This window comes from Peromyscus eremicus, chromosome 20 (genome assembly GCF_949786415.1).
Source record: "Peromyscus eremicus chromosome 20, PerEre_H2_v1, whole genome shotgun sequence".
In the NCBI taxonomy this organism is placed as follows: Eukaryota; Metazoa; Chordata; class Mammalia; order Rodentia; family Cricetidae; genus Peromyscus; species Peromyscus eremicus.
The window spans coordinates 12,328,523-12,346,025 of record NC_081436.1 but is presented as its reverse complement, the minus strand read 5'-3'; the positions used below and the strand labels follow the sequence as shown (position 1 = coordinate 12,346,025).

Genomic DNA, 17,503 nt, shown 5'->3' with positions numbered 1-17,503 from the left:
AAGACAGTACAATTTAAATGATCATATAGAGAAAAACTAAAGAAAGTAAAGGAAACACAAAAGCAACTTCTTTGTATGTAATACCATCCTCTGGGATGGATTTCATGTAAATACAGCTTTCTCGGTAATAATAATTTAGAATCACTTTTACATGCCTTCCCCCCCCCCCCCCCCCCCCAGGAATCTTTTAAAGACATTCTGTTGTTGCCACACAGACTCCTTCTTCTTTTATGGCTCAGCTACATAGGAACTGCAGACAGGCAGAAAGATTTGTATTGAAAGATGGGAGGCAATCCATCTCCTAAGAGAAGCCAACCCCACTAGCAGAGGACTTGTCGGGTGGGTGAAGTGAGTGTGGCTGGCAGAGCTGTTCCCGTGGTGAGTCACCTGTACCTGGTCACTTAGCATAACTGGGTAACTGTCTTCCTTCAGTTTTTCATCTTATAGTCATTCCACCAAATTATTCTTTATTATAGCTAGTCAGCCTTTTCAATCAGCTTCTATCTTAAACGTGGATGTTAGCTGTTTAGCTTTCAATAAACAAGCTACAATCCTTATAACCGCAGAGGTTAGGTATGGAGTAAGGGATTTGTAGGGAGGGAAGGAACGCCTAAGGAAGGGGAAATAGAATATATAGTTATGGATGGATGGATGGATGGATGGATGGATGGATGGATGGATGGATGGAAGGGCTGAATGAGAAGATTAAATGGAAAAGGGAAGGAAGCAGGTAAAGTAGGGAATATGTGAGGGATAGGTAAAACTAGGGCCATTTGAGGGGTATGGAAAGCTATTACAGTGGAAATTTCTTAAAATATATACATCCATGTGAAACCCATCTAAATGGAAACACCAAGTAATGGGAGAGACAAAGCCCCAACATCAACATCACTTGCCACCAAATGAAACCTCCAGTGCCAGGAATGGAATACATCTAATTGAGTTGTTGGTCAAAGGGGCCCCATGGAAACCCACAACAACTCAGGCCATGTTCTTTGGTTGCTGTCCACAGACTGATGGTAAGGCCTTATTGCTGAAGACAACACGTACGTACACACGGAGAAGTCAGGCTTGTCTCCACCTGGATCCTTCACCTGTACTGACTAGTGTTTATGGTACTGGAAAGCACTCTGAACACTTTCAGAGGCAAAAGTAATACCAATCCAGCTGCAAACCCTGTGATCTACAATGGTGACCTGCCTGCACGTTATGCCTGAGCAATAATAGCATGAATGTTGTGGGAGTAACCAACCACTATCTGACTGGATTTAAGGCCTACTCCATTACATGGAACCCTTCCCAACAGATGGCCAAGAACCTAAGACTAGATAGGCCATGACCTAGGGGAAAACCAAATACTACCGATCTGCTATAGAAATTAACAATTAAATCGCTTCTAATGACATTCTACTATATTCATAGATCAATGTCTCGCTCACCATCACCACAGAAGCTTCCTCCTGCAGTAGCTGGGAACAAATACAGAGACTCACAGCTGGACAATGTGTGGAGAGTAAGAGACCTTGGAACACTCAATCCTATATGAGATGTCTCCATCAAATCCCTCCCCCTCCAGGTCTCAGGGAACCCTGTAGAAAAGGAGACTGAAAGATTTTCAAAGCCAGAGAGGAGAGAGATCTCCAAGGAAATGAGGCCTTGTAGATATAACAGGACTGATGCACATACGAACTTAGAGACTGCCAGCATGTGCAGGGCCTGCTAAAGAGGCCTAAGCAAGATGGGGTTCCCATGCTGAGAGAAGTGGACACAAGCCCCCATCTCTAGCCCAGAAGCTATTTCCAATAGACAACCACTCACAAAGAAAAAAAAATACTTTTCTCCAATGGAGTCTCACTGGGGCTACAAACCCCACTTTAGGGCAGGCCCCATGTCCAGCAGTAGATGGCCAACACAGACAAAACCCAGTGATATTTCTGGAGGGTTTTTGTCTAGTAATGCTTTATGTGATTTTTTTAAAACCTTACAGGTCTTTTGCTTATATATTGTTTCCTATTTTGCAATTTTATGGGATTTCTGAATGAACCAACAATGTTATCCTTTAAGAAAAACAGACAGAGCATCTGTCCCAGAGTAGGATCCTAGAGGCACCTACCACAGAGAAGGTCTGTGCGTTATGGACAGTAAGGAAATCCCAGCCCCTACAGCAGCCTGAAATATCTTTCCTTCAACATCAATGCTCACAGCACTGGTACATTCATCCAGCAATGCATACTTTGGTCTGAAAGAAAAAACAAATAGGTGAGTGAATTTGCTCTGGAACTGTGTCTTTCTTTGGGCAGCATTTGTATCCTCACAACCTCAGAGGTGATCAGGAGAGTGTGACATCATTGGTCATGGCGGTAAGTGACAAAGCAAAAAGCAGCTGTTTTTTATTATTTTCATTTTTCTGCTTGGCCAGCAACCCAGCCTAGCTTAGTTGATGAGACTAAAGTCAACATGAATACTCTCATTTGATGTTTTCATTTTAGTTTGGAAAATTAGTTTCAACGTTTTCCAGGACAGTTTTTACCATGAAATTACTTTTATATATCTATTTTTATTTTTTAATTTTTTTGAGATCATAATTACATCATTTCTCCCTTCCTTTTTTCCTTTCAAGTCCTCCCATATACCCCATCCTGTTCTCTTTCAAATTCATGGCCTCTAACATCAACTCAGTAGAAACTTCTCATTTTACATAAATAATCACTTAGTATTGTAAGTTGTTTTCTAACATGTGTTTGCTGATTAATAGGACCCTGTTATCTGTTCTGGAGATGGTGGTGAAGGCTGATAGATAGAGCAGTTAAAGACGTTTCTAATGCCCTATAAGATTGTGAAACCATTCAGTAATAACTGCACCTTCCCCAAGACAACAGGGGAGTTGTTTATTATATAACAAATATTGTTTGTCTCTGTGTCAACTATTGTGATTTTATTTAAGTAGAAAAAATGAAGAAAAGTATACAAGAGAAAAATTTAGGTAACATTTTCATTTTGTATGACTCTCTTTTGGGCACTCTGTTTATTGTATTTTGTCTTGCTTTTTAGAGTGCTTTGAACTAAAGAAGATATGCTATTTTGAAATAGAAAAGGTATATTTTATATTCTGTTGTTATAGCAACTTCTAGTCTAAGGAATGTAAGATGAATCATATACTTGTTTTCTTGGCAGGGTTAGACTTTGTGCGTGTGCGTGTGTGTGTGTGTGTGTGTGTGTGTGTGTGTGTGTGTGTGTTTAAATATACCAAACCACACAGCTGGGACTGAGCACTTACAGAACTAATACTCACAGTGTTAAATGACATCATCTCTTAGATGTTTGTTTCTTTTTTGCCCCCTTGCTGTATCGCTAATAGTGTAGGATATGTGAAGGAAGAAAGCTATCCCCCTTAAGACAGGATTTTCCTGGTCATTCTTTAAATATTAAAATTATAAGACTTTCATAAAGTATATTCTATTGTAATGCTTAGTATAATTTCTGGCCAGAGTTCTCTGTTGTCACTGACTCAGATTTTTCCTATTAAAGCTCAGTATGTATTGTAATCTCCTTATCATAACCTTATTGTTGACCCTGTGAGGATGGGAAGAAACAAATCCTCAACATTACACTTTTCCTTCACTGTATTTAATTTTCTAATTTATCTGATAATTTTTCAAAAGTGGTGCCTTTTAACCATGTGCTTGTCTCCCTTCATCTCATAGAATTGACCTGATCATCACTCATTATTATATTATACCTACTACACTTCACAATCACAAATACCAATTATTCCTAATTATAGGTACTTGAAATGTCAGGTTATCTTATTAACCCAGAGAAATGGAAAACTGGTCACATTTGTAATCTACCGCATCACCCTTCACAGGCTGTGTTGCTGATCATATTACTGAGTATTTATGGACGAAACCCAAGCCCATTCACAGAGATGGACTAACAGCTGGTCATAAATGTCAAGCCGCAGTTTGCCCTTGAATCTCACTGGAGAGAGCAGCATTTCAAAACACAACATGAAAAGTCCAGAGGTGGTAAAATTCAGTTCTTTTTTTAAAAAAAGTACTCTCTATTCTCATACTAACAATGTAAATTTAAGTAATATATATATTAAGACAACTATTTTTTTCTCACTAAAAATCACAGCTATACATAAAATTGCATAGTGTATGATTTCATTTAGGTGAGATTATAAAGCAGATAAACCAGAACATATATGGACATATGTATAATATGAAATATAAAAGGGGATTAAGAGCCATTTCCAGGTCAATAAAAGCATTCTCTATCTTAGTTGAGATGTTGGTTATATAATGTATCTACATTTGTAAAAATTATTGAATTATATACTTACAACATATACTTAGTACATACATATTATAACAATGATAATGAACTCAGGCTAACTATTATATAATAACAAAGAGAGGCATATGATAACATATGAAACTAAAGGAGGGATATATTTAGAAATTATGAAACACAATAAGACAATTATGATTATCATCAACTTGTGTGTACTAAGACCAGGAAGAAATTTATTCAAAATGTTAACAATGTTTTTGACAGCTAATGAGATAGGAAATTTCTAATTCTTTCTATTCATCTGTGTTTTCTAAATAAACATATAATTATGATATATTCTTCTAATGATAAATAATATGTGCTATCATCTTATAAACTAAAACATTTGGAGAGTCTAATACCAGAAAAAGCAAGCAAACCTAAAAGTATAAATTTTACACATCTTTAGTAAGATATAATTTTTAAAAATGTCATTCAGTTCCTCTACCTTTGTTTTATTAGATTTATTTACTTACAGTTATTTGCTTGTATGTGTGCAAGCGTGTGTGTCACGTTATGTGTGGAAGACAGAGGACAATGTGCAGTAGGTGTTGGGCTTCTCATTCCACCATGTGGGTCTAAGGCAGCGGTTCTCAACCTGTGGGCTACGACCCCTTTGGGGGTAGCATATCAAATATCTTTCATATCAGATATTTGTGTTACAATCCATAACAGTAGCAAAATTACAATTATGAAGTGGAAAAGAAATAATTTTATGGTGGTGGGGGGTCCCACAACGTGAGGAACTGTATTAAAGGGCCATAGCACTAGGAAGGTTGAGAACCATTGGTCTAGGAGATCCAAGTAAGGTTGTCATTGGTGGAAGGCACCTTTACCCACTGAGCCATCTCTCCAGTCTCCCACTCAGATATCATTTAACCTAAGATGGGACTATTCAATTCTGCTGAATACTTTGTCAGTAATGGATCACAGTTTCCTGAACACAGCACACTTACTTATGATAAAACATCCGTGCCATACCCATTCTCTGCTTTTCCCCTCCTGATAGGACATCTTTCCAGTCCATAACAGCATCCCATCCTAAAAACAAACAAACATAAACAAATAAACAAATGCATACATACATACATACAGTTTATGGATACTTTGTTCATTTGTTACTACTTCTAGTTTGGACAAGTGATTCCTGGCCTGTTCTGATTGAAAGCAAGAAAAGCTTTATGTTTTGAAGAGCATATGGATGGATTCCAGAGCCATATGCATGAGTATTTTATTTTAAATATGATATTCTTTAAAGAGTAATAATTTCTTCCATTGACAGAGTTGTAAACACTGGCACTCAGTAACATCCACTTGTTTCTCAGTCTGTTCAAAGGGTTGATGTACATATGCTGATTTTTGAGGGTAGTGGGAGAAGAGATTTAATAATTTGCATAGGACAAACAATTTGCATAGGACAATCGCCAAGGCCTTAAATAGTATGGGAGGAGCTAAGTTAAACAGTTCCCACATGCCTGGTATTTTATGCAAGTCTTTTCACTCTTCTGAAGCTTAAAGATAGCTGGTTTTATTTGTATTTTACAAGTGGGGCATGCAGAATTCATGGAGCAATAGACACTTCTGAGTTTAGAGTTATCTATCAGGTTAGAGCTAGGGTTTATATTTAGGTTTAATGTTTTCACAGTCTGTGCAGCCTATCTGTTAAAACTTCTTAATTACTGATTGTTTGACATTCATTTTCAATGCAAGCTTCTAATTTTACAATTAAGGGATATATTTGAAAACTATTTTTCATATTTTATGAAAATAATATCAGAAAAATTTAAATGAAAGCCCAAATTTCAGAATGACATGTATTATGGCTACCATTCTGAAAATGTGCACACATATGTCAGACACACATCTGGGAGTGGGATTATGAGAGTTTTGTTTTTCAAGTCAACACATTTGTAATATTTGAATATTTTTATGACTATTTTACATAATTAATTAGAAAATATTACTTAAGAACAAAACCAGAGTCTACTTTTTGTAGACTCCAATTTTCAGAGAAGAAAAAGGCTGCCCAAACTTGACAATACTGAAGGCAACATTTGCACATCTTCATTGTTCAGGGTTTAATTATCCCCTTGGAGAAGGGCCACATTCCATGCGTCCATCATTCTCTCTCAGCTGCCTTTCATAATTATTAAAATTTCTAAGTAGAGTTGGTCATAGGTTACAGGAAGAAGTAGAGTCTTCATTGTTCTAACTCTGGGTGCCTGAAGAAACAAATTAGCAGATCAATTATTTAATTCTTTTGCTAATCAAAAGAAAGAATATGGATTTATCTTTTTTTTTTTTCTGGAGCTGAGGACCGAACCCAGGGCCTCGTGCTTGCTAGGCAAGTGCTCTACCACTGAGCTAAATCCCCAACTCCGGATTTATCTTTTAGCATGCAAAAGGTCAGAGTCTTGAACAGAATAATGTATGTTAATTGATAAATCAGAATTCATCTTTATTTTTTTAAACATTTTCTTCTTTTAGAAATTACTGTAAAGTGTACTACAAGTTTTAGAAAGTGTAAAATTAAACCAGGCACAGTGAAACTTGCCTGTAATCCTGGGTCATCAGCAAGGGCAGGAGTGTCACGAGTTGGGGGCTAGCCTGTGCTATATACTGATACTCTGTCTCAGAAAAAAAAGCCTGAAGTGATAAATAAGAAATTAAACAGAGTACAGAGATAATAATGAGAGAAAACAAGGATGGAAAGACTGTTTTAAGGATATATCTTAAGTTATGTGAAAGTGTTCTCTCTTCCAAAACTTAAAAAGGAAATACAATAGAAGTGACATATAAAATAATGCAGGGTGGGGAATAATCTAGGAGGAGTTAGGGGAGGTGGAGAAATGAGAGAGAAGAAAATATAATGCTGGGACCAAAGAGATGATCCTGTGGTTAAGTGCATGCACTGCTCTTGCAGAGGACCCGAGTTTGATTCCCAGCACCCACGTCAAGTGGCTCACAACCACTTATAACTTCAGCTCCAAGGGATCCAACACTCTTCTGGCTCCCTAGGCACCTGTACTCAAGTAGCCTTACCTCACAAAGTATATACACAAAAGTAGAAGGGAATCTGTAAACAATAATCAATAAAGTAGCATCTAGAGGGTAACATTATTTCCCACTGACAACATCCAGTCAGCATCTTCAGAGGGATCACTGTTCATTTCCTTGAGTAAATGTCTAGAAATTATTTAAAAATAGATCCTTATAAGATTATATTACAAAACCTCTCAAAATGCCAGCTTGATCCCAGGGAAAACTGTTGAAATAATAATTTTATGTGTCCAAACTTTATAGCACTTATGAAATGAAAGTGAGAACTTGAGGAACAGATTTAGATGGCAGCGCTATAAAGGATGCTCTGGTGAGAATGATTTGTTCCCTGAACTGAGAAACAAGGTTTTTAGTCGAGGGAAAGCTAATTTTTACATATTTTAATAAATTGCACCCTTTGTTCTACTGAACCCAGAGGGCTCCATCAGCATCCTTGGCAACAGCCATGATGCCTGATGCTCATTCACTGAGACCATGACAGCTAAGAACATCATTCCCCTGCTTCCTGAAGATGTATAAACTTTGTTTTTATGTCTGTTTGTTTCCATTCTACTCTTTTCTATTTTGAAACCTACTTATGGGAATGAAATGTAGGATGTACCTCCATTCTTTGCTAAGCCAAGAGTTAGCTAATCTAAATAATTCCAATGGGGAGTTATATACTAGTAAGTGGAAGTATTTTCCTGCATTGCTCGGTGGTTCTCAACCTGTGGGTCATGACCCATTGGGGGTTGCATAGTAGATATCCTGCATATCAGATATTTCCATTACAATTCATAACAGTAGCAAAATTACAGTTATGAAGTAGCAATGAGAATAATATTATGGTTGGGGTGGGTCACCACAACATGTGGAACTGTATTAAAGGGTCACAGCATTAGGAAGGCTGAGAACCACTGCCTTAGATGCCTCATGTTTAGAGATTAAGTAAAACTAGTTTCTTAGGAAAGATATATTTATGTGAGATTATACAACAGTTCTTATGTCTAAAAAGCTAAGAGACATACTGTGTGCTGTATGCTGTATGACAACAGAACACAGGCCATGCCTAGTATTGAACACGGTCTTTCAAAGTTAAATCTGTGTTTGAATTCTATTCTACCAGCTGTTATGGGAATTACTGTAAAGTAACCGCCCTGAATTTAAACTGTACAATGGAGATGGCAATGCATCATCAATGGACTTCCATGAACATTGAAAGAAACAATAGGTACTTGTTTGAGCATGGTATATTCTGGGCAGCAAATACTCAACAAACCATAACTGCTGCTATTATATTGCTAAAGTCCAGGTACTCCTTTCTTTTATTTATGGGAAAAAGAACAAACACAATTTGTTATGTATCCAAGGAAAAGAGTTATAAACCTCTGGGCTTGGAACTTAAAAATAGTCCTAGAACTTCCTGACTTCTAAAGAGTACTAGAATTTTTTTGTGTTTATTTTCAATTTCTATTTAATCATGGAATCCCAAACTTCATTAGTTTGCCCATAATATGTAGAATCTATACTGTTAAAGTATTTTGAAATTGGGAAGGGATTGACCATCTGATGCTAAAGGAAAAATCTACTTTCCTCAGAGGGCAGACATCATAAACAGAAATATAGTCATAGCTTTCTTGCCTGCTTTATTTACTTATTGGAGGGATTAGGTCACTATTCATGTTTACTTGTGACGCATCTGCCACCACAGTAATACTGCACAGAGAGTTTCATTTAATACTCACAGAAGCCTTGGGGAAAAAAAAGAAAAAAATGTATCATCATTTTACCATTGAAGACACAGAGAGCTATGCTAACTAGGATTTGATTCTTTTTTTTTTTTTTTTTTTTTTGGTTTTTCGAGACAGGGTTTCTCTGTGTAGCTTTGCGCCTTTCCTGGAACTCGCTTGGGAGACCAGGCTGGCCTCGAACTCACAGAGATCCGCCTGGCTCTGCCTCCCGAGTGCTGGGATTAAAGGCGTGTGCCACCACCGCCCGGCTTAGGATTTGATTCTTTCACTCTGAGTAAAAGTCCATATTCTCAGGTACTGTCATATACGGCTCCCCCCCCCCCCAATAATGTAATTATGTTGGGGAAGAAAAGCATAAAAACCATGCATGCACAACTCAACCTAGACTTCTGGCTTGCTTTTTAAGTAATTTTCTGGGCTATTAAATCATATGACTTACCAAAATAGTTGAGAGAATAACTTTTAGGAAATAGTTGGATTGAAAGCTCATATGTATACATATTCCCACTCTTTCATATATGTCTTATTCTAAAGAAACCTACAATGAAGAAGTTTTACTTGCTATTTAATCATATATATATATATATATATATATATATATATATATATATGTTAGAAAGATTGTGGGACTGAAGACAAACATGTTGTGTGAGATCCACTTTCCAAAATTATATTTAATGTAAGCTAAGAGAGCTTGGCAAGCAAATAGTTCATCGTAGACTTTACATACATCTAGAACAATGGAACTCTAAGGAATACTTATACATTCAAATATCAAGGTCTTTAAACACTAAAGGTGATGTGATGGTGACTGGTAAAGGGCCAGCAAAGCCAAGGTATCTATAAAGGAAAAAGAAGAAATTCTCCTTATGTGCTTATGGTCTAATAATATCATATATTCAGAAATCACAGACTTCATACATGCCTGGGACAATCATCGCTGTTGTCACCTTGACTAGAGTTGGAGTCACCCATTGTGTAGCACACTCATGTGTCTCCGTGAGCCTGCTTCCAGAGAGGCCCGACTTACAGAGAAGATATGGTGCAAAGCTCAGGAAGGATAAGAGGGAGAGAAGAAGAAAGCCCAGAGCTTTCCCAGGTGAGAACTGTGCTACAGCACACTGTCTACACCATCACAAAGTGAAACCCCTGACACCTTCAGCAGAAGGAGAAACCCAGCCCCTAGGCTGTTTCTGTTGGGTATTTGGTAACTAGTATAAAACCCAAGTTTATTTATTTAATTAATTGATTTTTTTTTGAGACAAAGTTTTGATGTATCCCAGGCTCGTCTCACATCTGCTGCATAGGGGAGGGTGGCTTTGAGTTCTTGATCTTTCTCCCTCCATGACCCAAGTGTTGAGGTTACTGGTGCACATCATCACACACACACAGCCCAAACTTGCTCTGTAAACCACACTTTAAAAAACCCCACATACTCTACCTCCTTCTCTTTGAACTATGTGGTAGAGGTGGACACTGTGCAGAATGCCCTCCAGGTCTTGGTCAGTGTATCCTTTCTCATGCATATCATCCACTGAGTCAGGATAAATGACTTGATCACGCAGACTTCCAAGAGACATGTATGGCCTGTAAAACACCAAGCACATGTGAGTCCTGGTGCAAAGGTATGTTAGGTTACCCAAGGTGACGACACCCTGCTGGCTGGAACACACCAGACTTTAAACCCTCAATTTATAGGATTATATATATTATGTTTCTTGGAAAGACTTCAAAATAATACCGGGTTTATAAAAAAGATACTGAGATATACATACAGAAACGCTTTTGTAAGAAACCATTTGATATTTTATGTAACAAAAATAGTTTGTTTCACCATTGTGATGGGTATTCTTGTTTGTTCACTTGACTAAACCTGGAGCTAACAAAACCCACGTGTCTGGGTACAATAGCGAGGAGTTTGCTTTCTTAATTAAATCATTTGAAATGGGAAGACCCATTTTCAATCTTGATCTTTTGATCCCACATTTAACCTGGGCCACCCCTTCTGGTGACAGCCTATAGATAGGGCATGGAAGAAGGAAGCTTTCTCTCTTTGCCTGCTTGCCATCACTTTCGTTGGCAAGTCCACTCCTCCACTGATATTACAGCCTTCATCTTGGGATGCCGGCATATACTGAAGACCAGCTGAGCCATCCAGCCTTGTAGACTGAACAACTAGATTCTTGGACTTCCCATTGGTAGACAGCTGTTGTTGGACTGGCTGGACCATAGCCTGGGGGGCACTCTAGTAAATCCTCTTTATATATTTTTATCTTAATTAAGTCAATATTTATCTATCGTCTATCTGTCTGTCCATCTATGTTCATTCTGTCAGTTCTGTTCATTTAGAAAACCCTGACTAGCACAGCCATATTCAATAAAGATTGTTTCTGTACATCTAAAATTATTCGCATTAAACACAAAACTTGGAGTTTTGACAGCAATGTAGACAAACTGAAAGAAATAATATTATTAATAATAAAATGTAAATTAATATGCCTGAGTTTTCTTGTTTATCAGATTAGCAAAAAAAAAAAAAATCCAACAGCTTGATAATTCAGTCAGCTGACGGGCCCATGGGAAAAACAGATGTTTCCATAAAATGGTGAAAATCCAACCTCCTTGGAGGAAATCTGGCAATTTGACATGTCATTTGCCTTTTGACCTACTTCTGGGAATTTTCTCGGAGGATATGCTCCTAAAAATGTCAAAAAGGAAAACTTGCCTAAGCTTACCCATGACAGTGCCATTTGTAGTGTGAGAATATCCAAAGCCAAGTTAAAGGACCAGGCGAGAGAATCCTTGAATCAACTATCTGCACCTACGATGAGGACTTCTATCTGCACCTACTACGAGGACTTCTATCTGTACCTACTATAAGGAATTCTATCTGTACCTACTATGAGAACTTCTGTCTGTACCTACTATGAGGCACTAAAGAGTCCAGGCAGGTACACATGGAGTAATACAGAATGAGTTCTGTGATCATCATTCAGCTGAAAAGGAAAAGGTGAAAGTGGACCTAGATCAGGATGTCTCACCACAGCTCTGACTCACTGACTGATGGATGACTTGTCCTTGCCGATGGCGTCCTGTTGAGGGAAGGTTAGTGGCATACCTGGCCTCTATCCACTAGATGTCAGCAGCATCTCCTCAAACATGATTTTAAAAGTTGTCTACAAGTCTCCACAAGGGACAAATACCCCTAGGTTACAAAGCTGTCCCCAGTTGAGAAACACTGGTAGACAGTAGTATATCACCTTTTATGAAAAGAAGATGAAGGATGATATAAATACACAATTTGGTAATACCTACAGAAGGAAACAGAGAAAGCAAGCCAGAAACTCGTGAAAAGGTCACCCAAGGTGGTGAAATGGATAAAGAAAACATGCTCTCTAAACATCTTCTTCCTCCCTCCCTCCCTCCCTCCTCCCTCCCTCTCTCCCTCTCTCTCTCTCTCTCTCTCTCTCTCTCTCTCTTCCTTTTTTTTTTTTGAGACAGGGTCTTACTATGTAGCTCTGGCTGTCCCAGAAGACTGTCTCTGTAGACCAGGCTGGCCCCGAACTCACAGAGATCTACCTGCCTCTGCCTCCCAGTGCTGGGGTTAAAGGTGTGCGCCACATCCTTTCTATACAAGCTTTATAGTTATGTTAAAATGTTACTATTTGATGAATAACATCAAAGAATTAACTAAAATTAAATGAAAAGCAAGGAACTGGATGTTGTTTATAACGATTAAATAGATAACATGACCCCAAAAGAGAGGAGGAAAAAGGATAGGAATGGAATGAATTAATGTAAGTAACATTGGCTACATAGTTTCAATTCATTATTAAAACGATTAAAAACAGTTTGCTAACTCCACTCTCTTCAGGACTAGCGGAAGGCCATCCTTTCAAATGAGCAGATCATGTAGGCAATAAAGTGGATTTCAACAGCAAGCATTTTTACCTACTGCATCATCTTCTCGGCCTTCCCCTTCAGCTTCCACACAAAGTGTAAACTGATACCATCTTAGTCTGCAAGTCTCAAACTATGAGAGAATGACTCTTCATTTACTCAAACCATCAGTATTTTGGTGACTTGTGACGGCAGCAAACACTAACACAGGCAGGGACTCCGCAAACCATACACAACTGGAGTGGTTTTGTGGGGAACACCACACATGGCAGCTCACAACTGTCTGTAAGTTCCAGTGGATCCAATACCACCTTCTTATTTCCATGGGCACCAGTCATTCATGTGGTGCACAGAAATACATGAAGGCAAAACACTTACACACATTTAAAGATATTTTAAAAAATTACACCAGCCCTGTGTGTTTGACTGAGGAGAAAAGCTTTAAATACAAAACATACTTTACAGACCAAATGTCCACCTATTTTTTTTCACAGTATTCACAAAGTATTTCTGTGAGGGACACATAATGCATAATTATTTTGTAATATATTTAACTATTATTTGAAATAAAAATGTTTGTTTTCAACTACACACACACACATACACACACACACACACACACACACACACACAAGATCTTTATAAATACAAAGAACCACTTAAGTATCTTTGTTTAACTTGGCATGTGATTCAAATTTTGTATCAACCTTTAATGTCTATAATTCAATGGTTTCCAACACATCCACAAGCTCAGGTGACTATCACCCCCAACTTGAGAATACTTTTCTTGGTTCCTACCTCCAGAAGCCCCATAGCCAGGATCAGATACTATCTGTCTGCTTCTTGTAACCAGCCTGTTTCCTGTCTCCATGGATTTGCCTGTTCTGGGTATCCAAATACACAGACTCACACAATATGTGCTCTTTTGTGATTGACTTCTCTTTAATGGCAAAATGTTCTCAGGTTCATGTGTGTTTTAGAATGTGCCATATTCCTTTTTAGAGCCGAATGCTATTATGATGTTGTATTGTAGGGATATGCCACATTGGATTCATCCATTCATCTCCTGAAGGATATTTCATTGTTTCCTACTATGGGGCATTATGCATACTGAGTATAAACAAGTAAATGGAACTGTGGGGGCAAAGAACTTTCTAAGCAACTGCCAGGCTGTTTTCCAAAACGGTCGAACCATTTCCAGTCTCATTTCCATACATTTAAGGTTTCTCCTTCAGCCCTCTTTCCTTTCCCTTTCCATTCTACCCCCATTTTCTTCAAGCAGAATACAGTCTGTGTTCATTTACTTACACACAGCACCTTAAGCAATCACAAATGGAATTACCTTAAATTCACATCTACAAATTGTAACAGGAGCACTGTTACACTGTATGAAATAGGGCCACCGAGCGAGTGGCTGTCACAAGGTGCTCAGTAACTACTCAGGACCTTAGGAAAGGGAATGTTTACTGACTTTACATTGATACCAGCTCCATCTTAACACATATCAGTAGGTGCAGATCTCCTTCCAACCCTTAGCATAAAGCACAGATGTTGATTCAAAGAGCAGACCTGTCACACGGCACAGTCAAGACTGCAAGGGCAAAAATACACCTATGCATCCAGGCTACGGGTACCTCTAAAGGCTTTGCCATGCACCCTGGCGAAGGGCTAGGATTTGATGACGTCATCATTTCCATCTGTGGTTCAGTGTACAGGGCTTTATGCTATTCAGTGTAGAGTAACGGTTGTGATAGCGGGCTTTAGCGAGGTGGTTCTGGGATAGACTCCTGATCTCACTACTTTAGTACTGTCACTCAATTCTGAACTTGACCTAATTCGTTCGTGAAGTCACTTATTTTATTCCCTTTATCATGAGTGTGGAACGAAGCAGCTAAATGAAGCAATGTGGTAAGATAGTTTACTACAATGGAGGGGCAAAGGAAGGTACTCAGTAAGTGATCATCATTTAAATAAGTTCATTTCTCTTGCGTTCTCTAAGTGAAAACAAAGCTTTGAGGAGTGACTGATGGAGCACTTGCCTGTCATGCAGTGCAGGCTGATCCCCAGCAATGAAAACAAAACTCTTGTAGAAAAGAACAAGTAAATACAAAATAATTTGCTTTCATCGGATAATTTTCTGCTTTTTTCCGATAATAAGTTTTATTATGCTAACTGTGATTGATGAATAACAGCTTTCTGTATAGATATTAAAGATAGATCCTGTGAAGTATTCAGGAAAGTACTTCAAGTTTATCTAGAAGATTTTCTTTGGGTAATGTCTAGTTCTCTGGTGTAGTTTACAGGGCTTCAAAGGACTCAAAACACACAGAGTCCTCAGATGCCTTCATTGTTATAAAAGCAGGGTAAACATGTAACTTCATCAAAAGACTTCATACTTATGGTTTCTATAGACTTTTCAAAATCAGCTAATTTTCTCTGGTTTACACATAGATATTTATCTTAAGAGGATTCTTCACCGATGAAGCAAAATAATTATAGCTTTGTAATGCTTCATTTCCTACTCAGTTTTCAAGATGCTAATAGAAATATCTGAAATATATAAACGTGAAGTAAAATTTGCTTCTCCTGGGAAAGAATTTTAGCAACAAACTGTAATTGTTTTTCTGTGAAATCTTACATCTGTACGTACTTAAAAACCTATTAACTGTCATAGTAAAAGTATTTGAGATCAAATCCATCCCCAATAATTATATTTTTATAGTTACTAGTTATTACAAGCATCTTAGATATTTTTAAATTTTTCTTTGTACTCTCATTTTCCTGTGCTAACATTGAACTATTGGATATTTCTTTTTGATATAACTTATTGTCTGTTAGATTCCTCTGGGTTTTGATTATTCTGTATTTGAGACAAAGGAGGAAAGAACAAGAGAGCACAGAAAATCGTAATCTCTATCCTTGTGCTCAGAGTTGAACATTTTAAAACTATATAGTTACCTGGACAACACTGATAAAAAAAAAAATTCAACAACATTTTTATCTCTAAGGCATGGGAGTCTAAAGTTGAAGAGTAATACGTCATTTCTCCAGCTGTGGCCAAACAGTAAGAAGGTGGAGCAAACCATGAATATTCACTGTCAATCATTGGAAAATGCACAGGTTGAACCAATCATGTTGTCAGGCTTTTTGTGTGTGTGTGTGTGTGTGCACAGAAAGCTCAACATTTGAGTTCTAAATGCATAAAATCATTCCTCACATTCTTATGTTTTTTAGGAAAACAAGAGATACTTAACTCAAAACAGATATTTACATTATGAAAATTGCATCACCCATTTTTTTTGCATCTAGTGCTTATAAAGCAAGAAATTAGCCTCAAGAACTCCATTGAGCCCTCATCACTGCCCCAGCAATTTCCTTAAAAAAAACCTGTTAATTGACGGACATTTATCCATCACAAAGAGGATTAGGCAACATACCCAGTGCAAGTAACAAAATAGACAGATGGTTCATAGTGTAAGACACTGGGCAGATGGGCAGATTTGCCAATAGACAGGAAATCTGTCAGTCATTCAGTACTGGGGTAAGCCCAGTGGGAGAGTGTGTGCTCAGCATGCACGAGGCCATAGACTCAACACACGAACCACCCACCCCCAGGAAGGTTTGTTTAATTTAATACAATCCTTTGTGGTTTTGGTTTTTTTTAAGACAGGTTTTCTCTGTGTAGCCCTGGCTGGCCTAGAACTCACTCTGTAGACCAGGCTGGCCTCAAACTCAGAGATCTGCCTGTCTCTGCCTCCTGAGTGCTGGGATTAAAGGTGTGTGCACCACCATGCCTGGCTTAATACAATCATTATGAGTGCAATCTTTCTCTCATTTTCCTTATGTTTTATTTCTCAGACTCAGAGTCAAAGATGGACAGGATTTATACATATTTATATTATATATAGTAAGATATTTGTTACAACTTCTCTCCTGAGATGTTGCTTTCAAGGAAGAATAGTGAGAGCAGGAACATTTGAAATACAAATCCATGCTGGATTTTGCCCAACCATAGACTGTTGCTGAGAAGAGAGTGGGATGCACACAAACGATTCTCTGGGGGTTAACTAAAGCATCATAAAGGGATACAAAGTCACCTCTCGGCCATTCTTCCTTCCCTCCAGGTTCTCCCAAATCCTATATTTCAATATCTCATTTGGATGACTGATGGTACATTGGTAGTGTTGATTAGCAAGGAAACTAAATTAGATATACGTAAAGCTGGCTTTGGGGGCTGTGACAGCTGCAGACGGAAACTCTCCAAGGGATAAGTAAGTGAGTAATAGGCCATAAATTAGTGAAGAAATGAAAGCAGGAGCAGAAGGCCATAAGCCTATCTTTAGAGGCTTGGGAAGAAGAAAAAACACAGTAAAAAATGGCAAAACAATTCAGGAGATTCATCCAAGTGGAAGGTGCTTCTTAAAAGTCATGAAAGATGGTCCAGCAAGGGGTGTCAAGCATCAGCCATCTGACTA

At 38.1% G+C, this 17,503-nt stretch overlaps 1 protein-coding gene across 1 annotated transcript in view; it reads right to left on the bottom strand.

Moving 5' to 3' along the window:
• The window catches only part of Abcd2 (ATP binding cassette subfamily D member 2), a 41,193-nt gene that overhangs the window by 3,727 nt on the left and 19,963 nt on the right, over positions 1-17,503 (bottom strand). Inside the window, 3 exon segments of the mRNA XM_059246994.1 lie at positions 2,114-2,239; positions 5,295-5,379; positions 10,570-10,715. Coding sequence (XP_059102977.1) covers positions 2,114-2,239; positions 5,295-5,379; positions 10,570-10,715 — 357 coding nt within the window.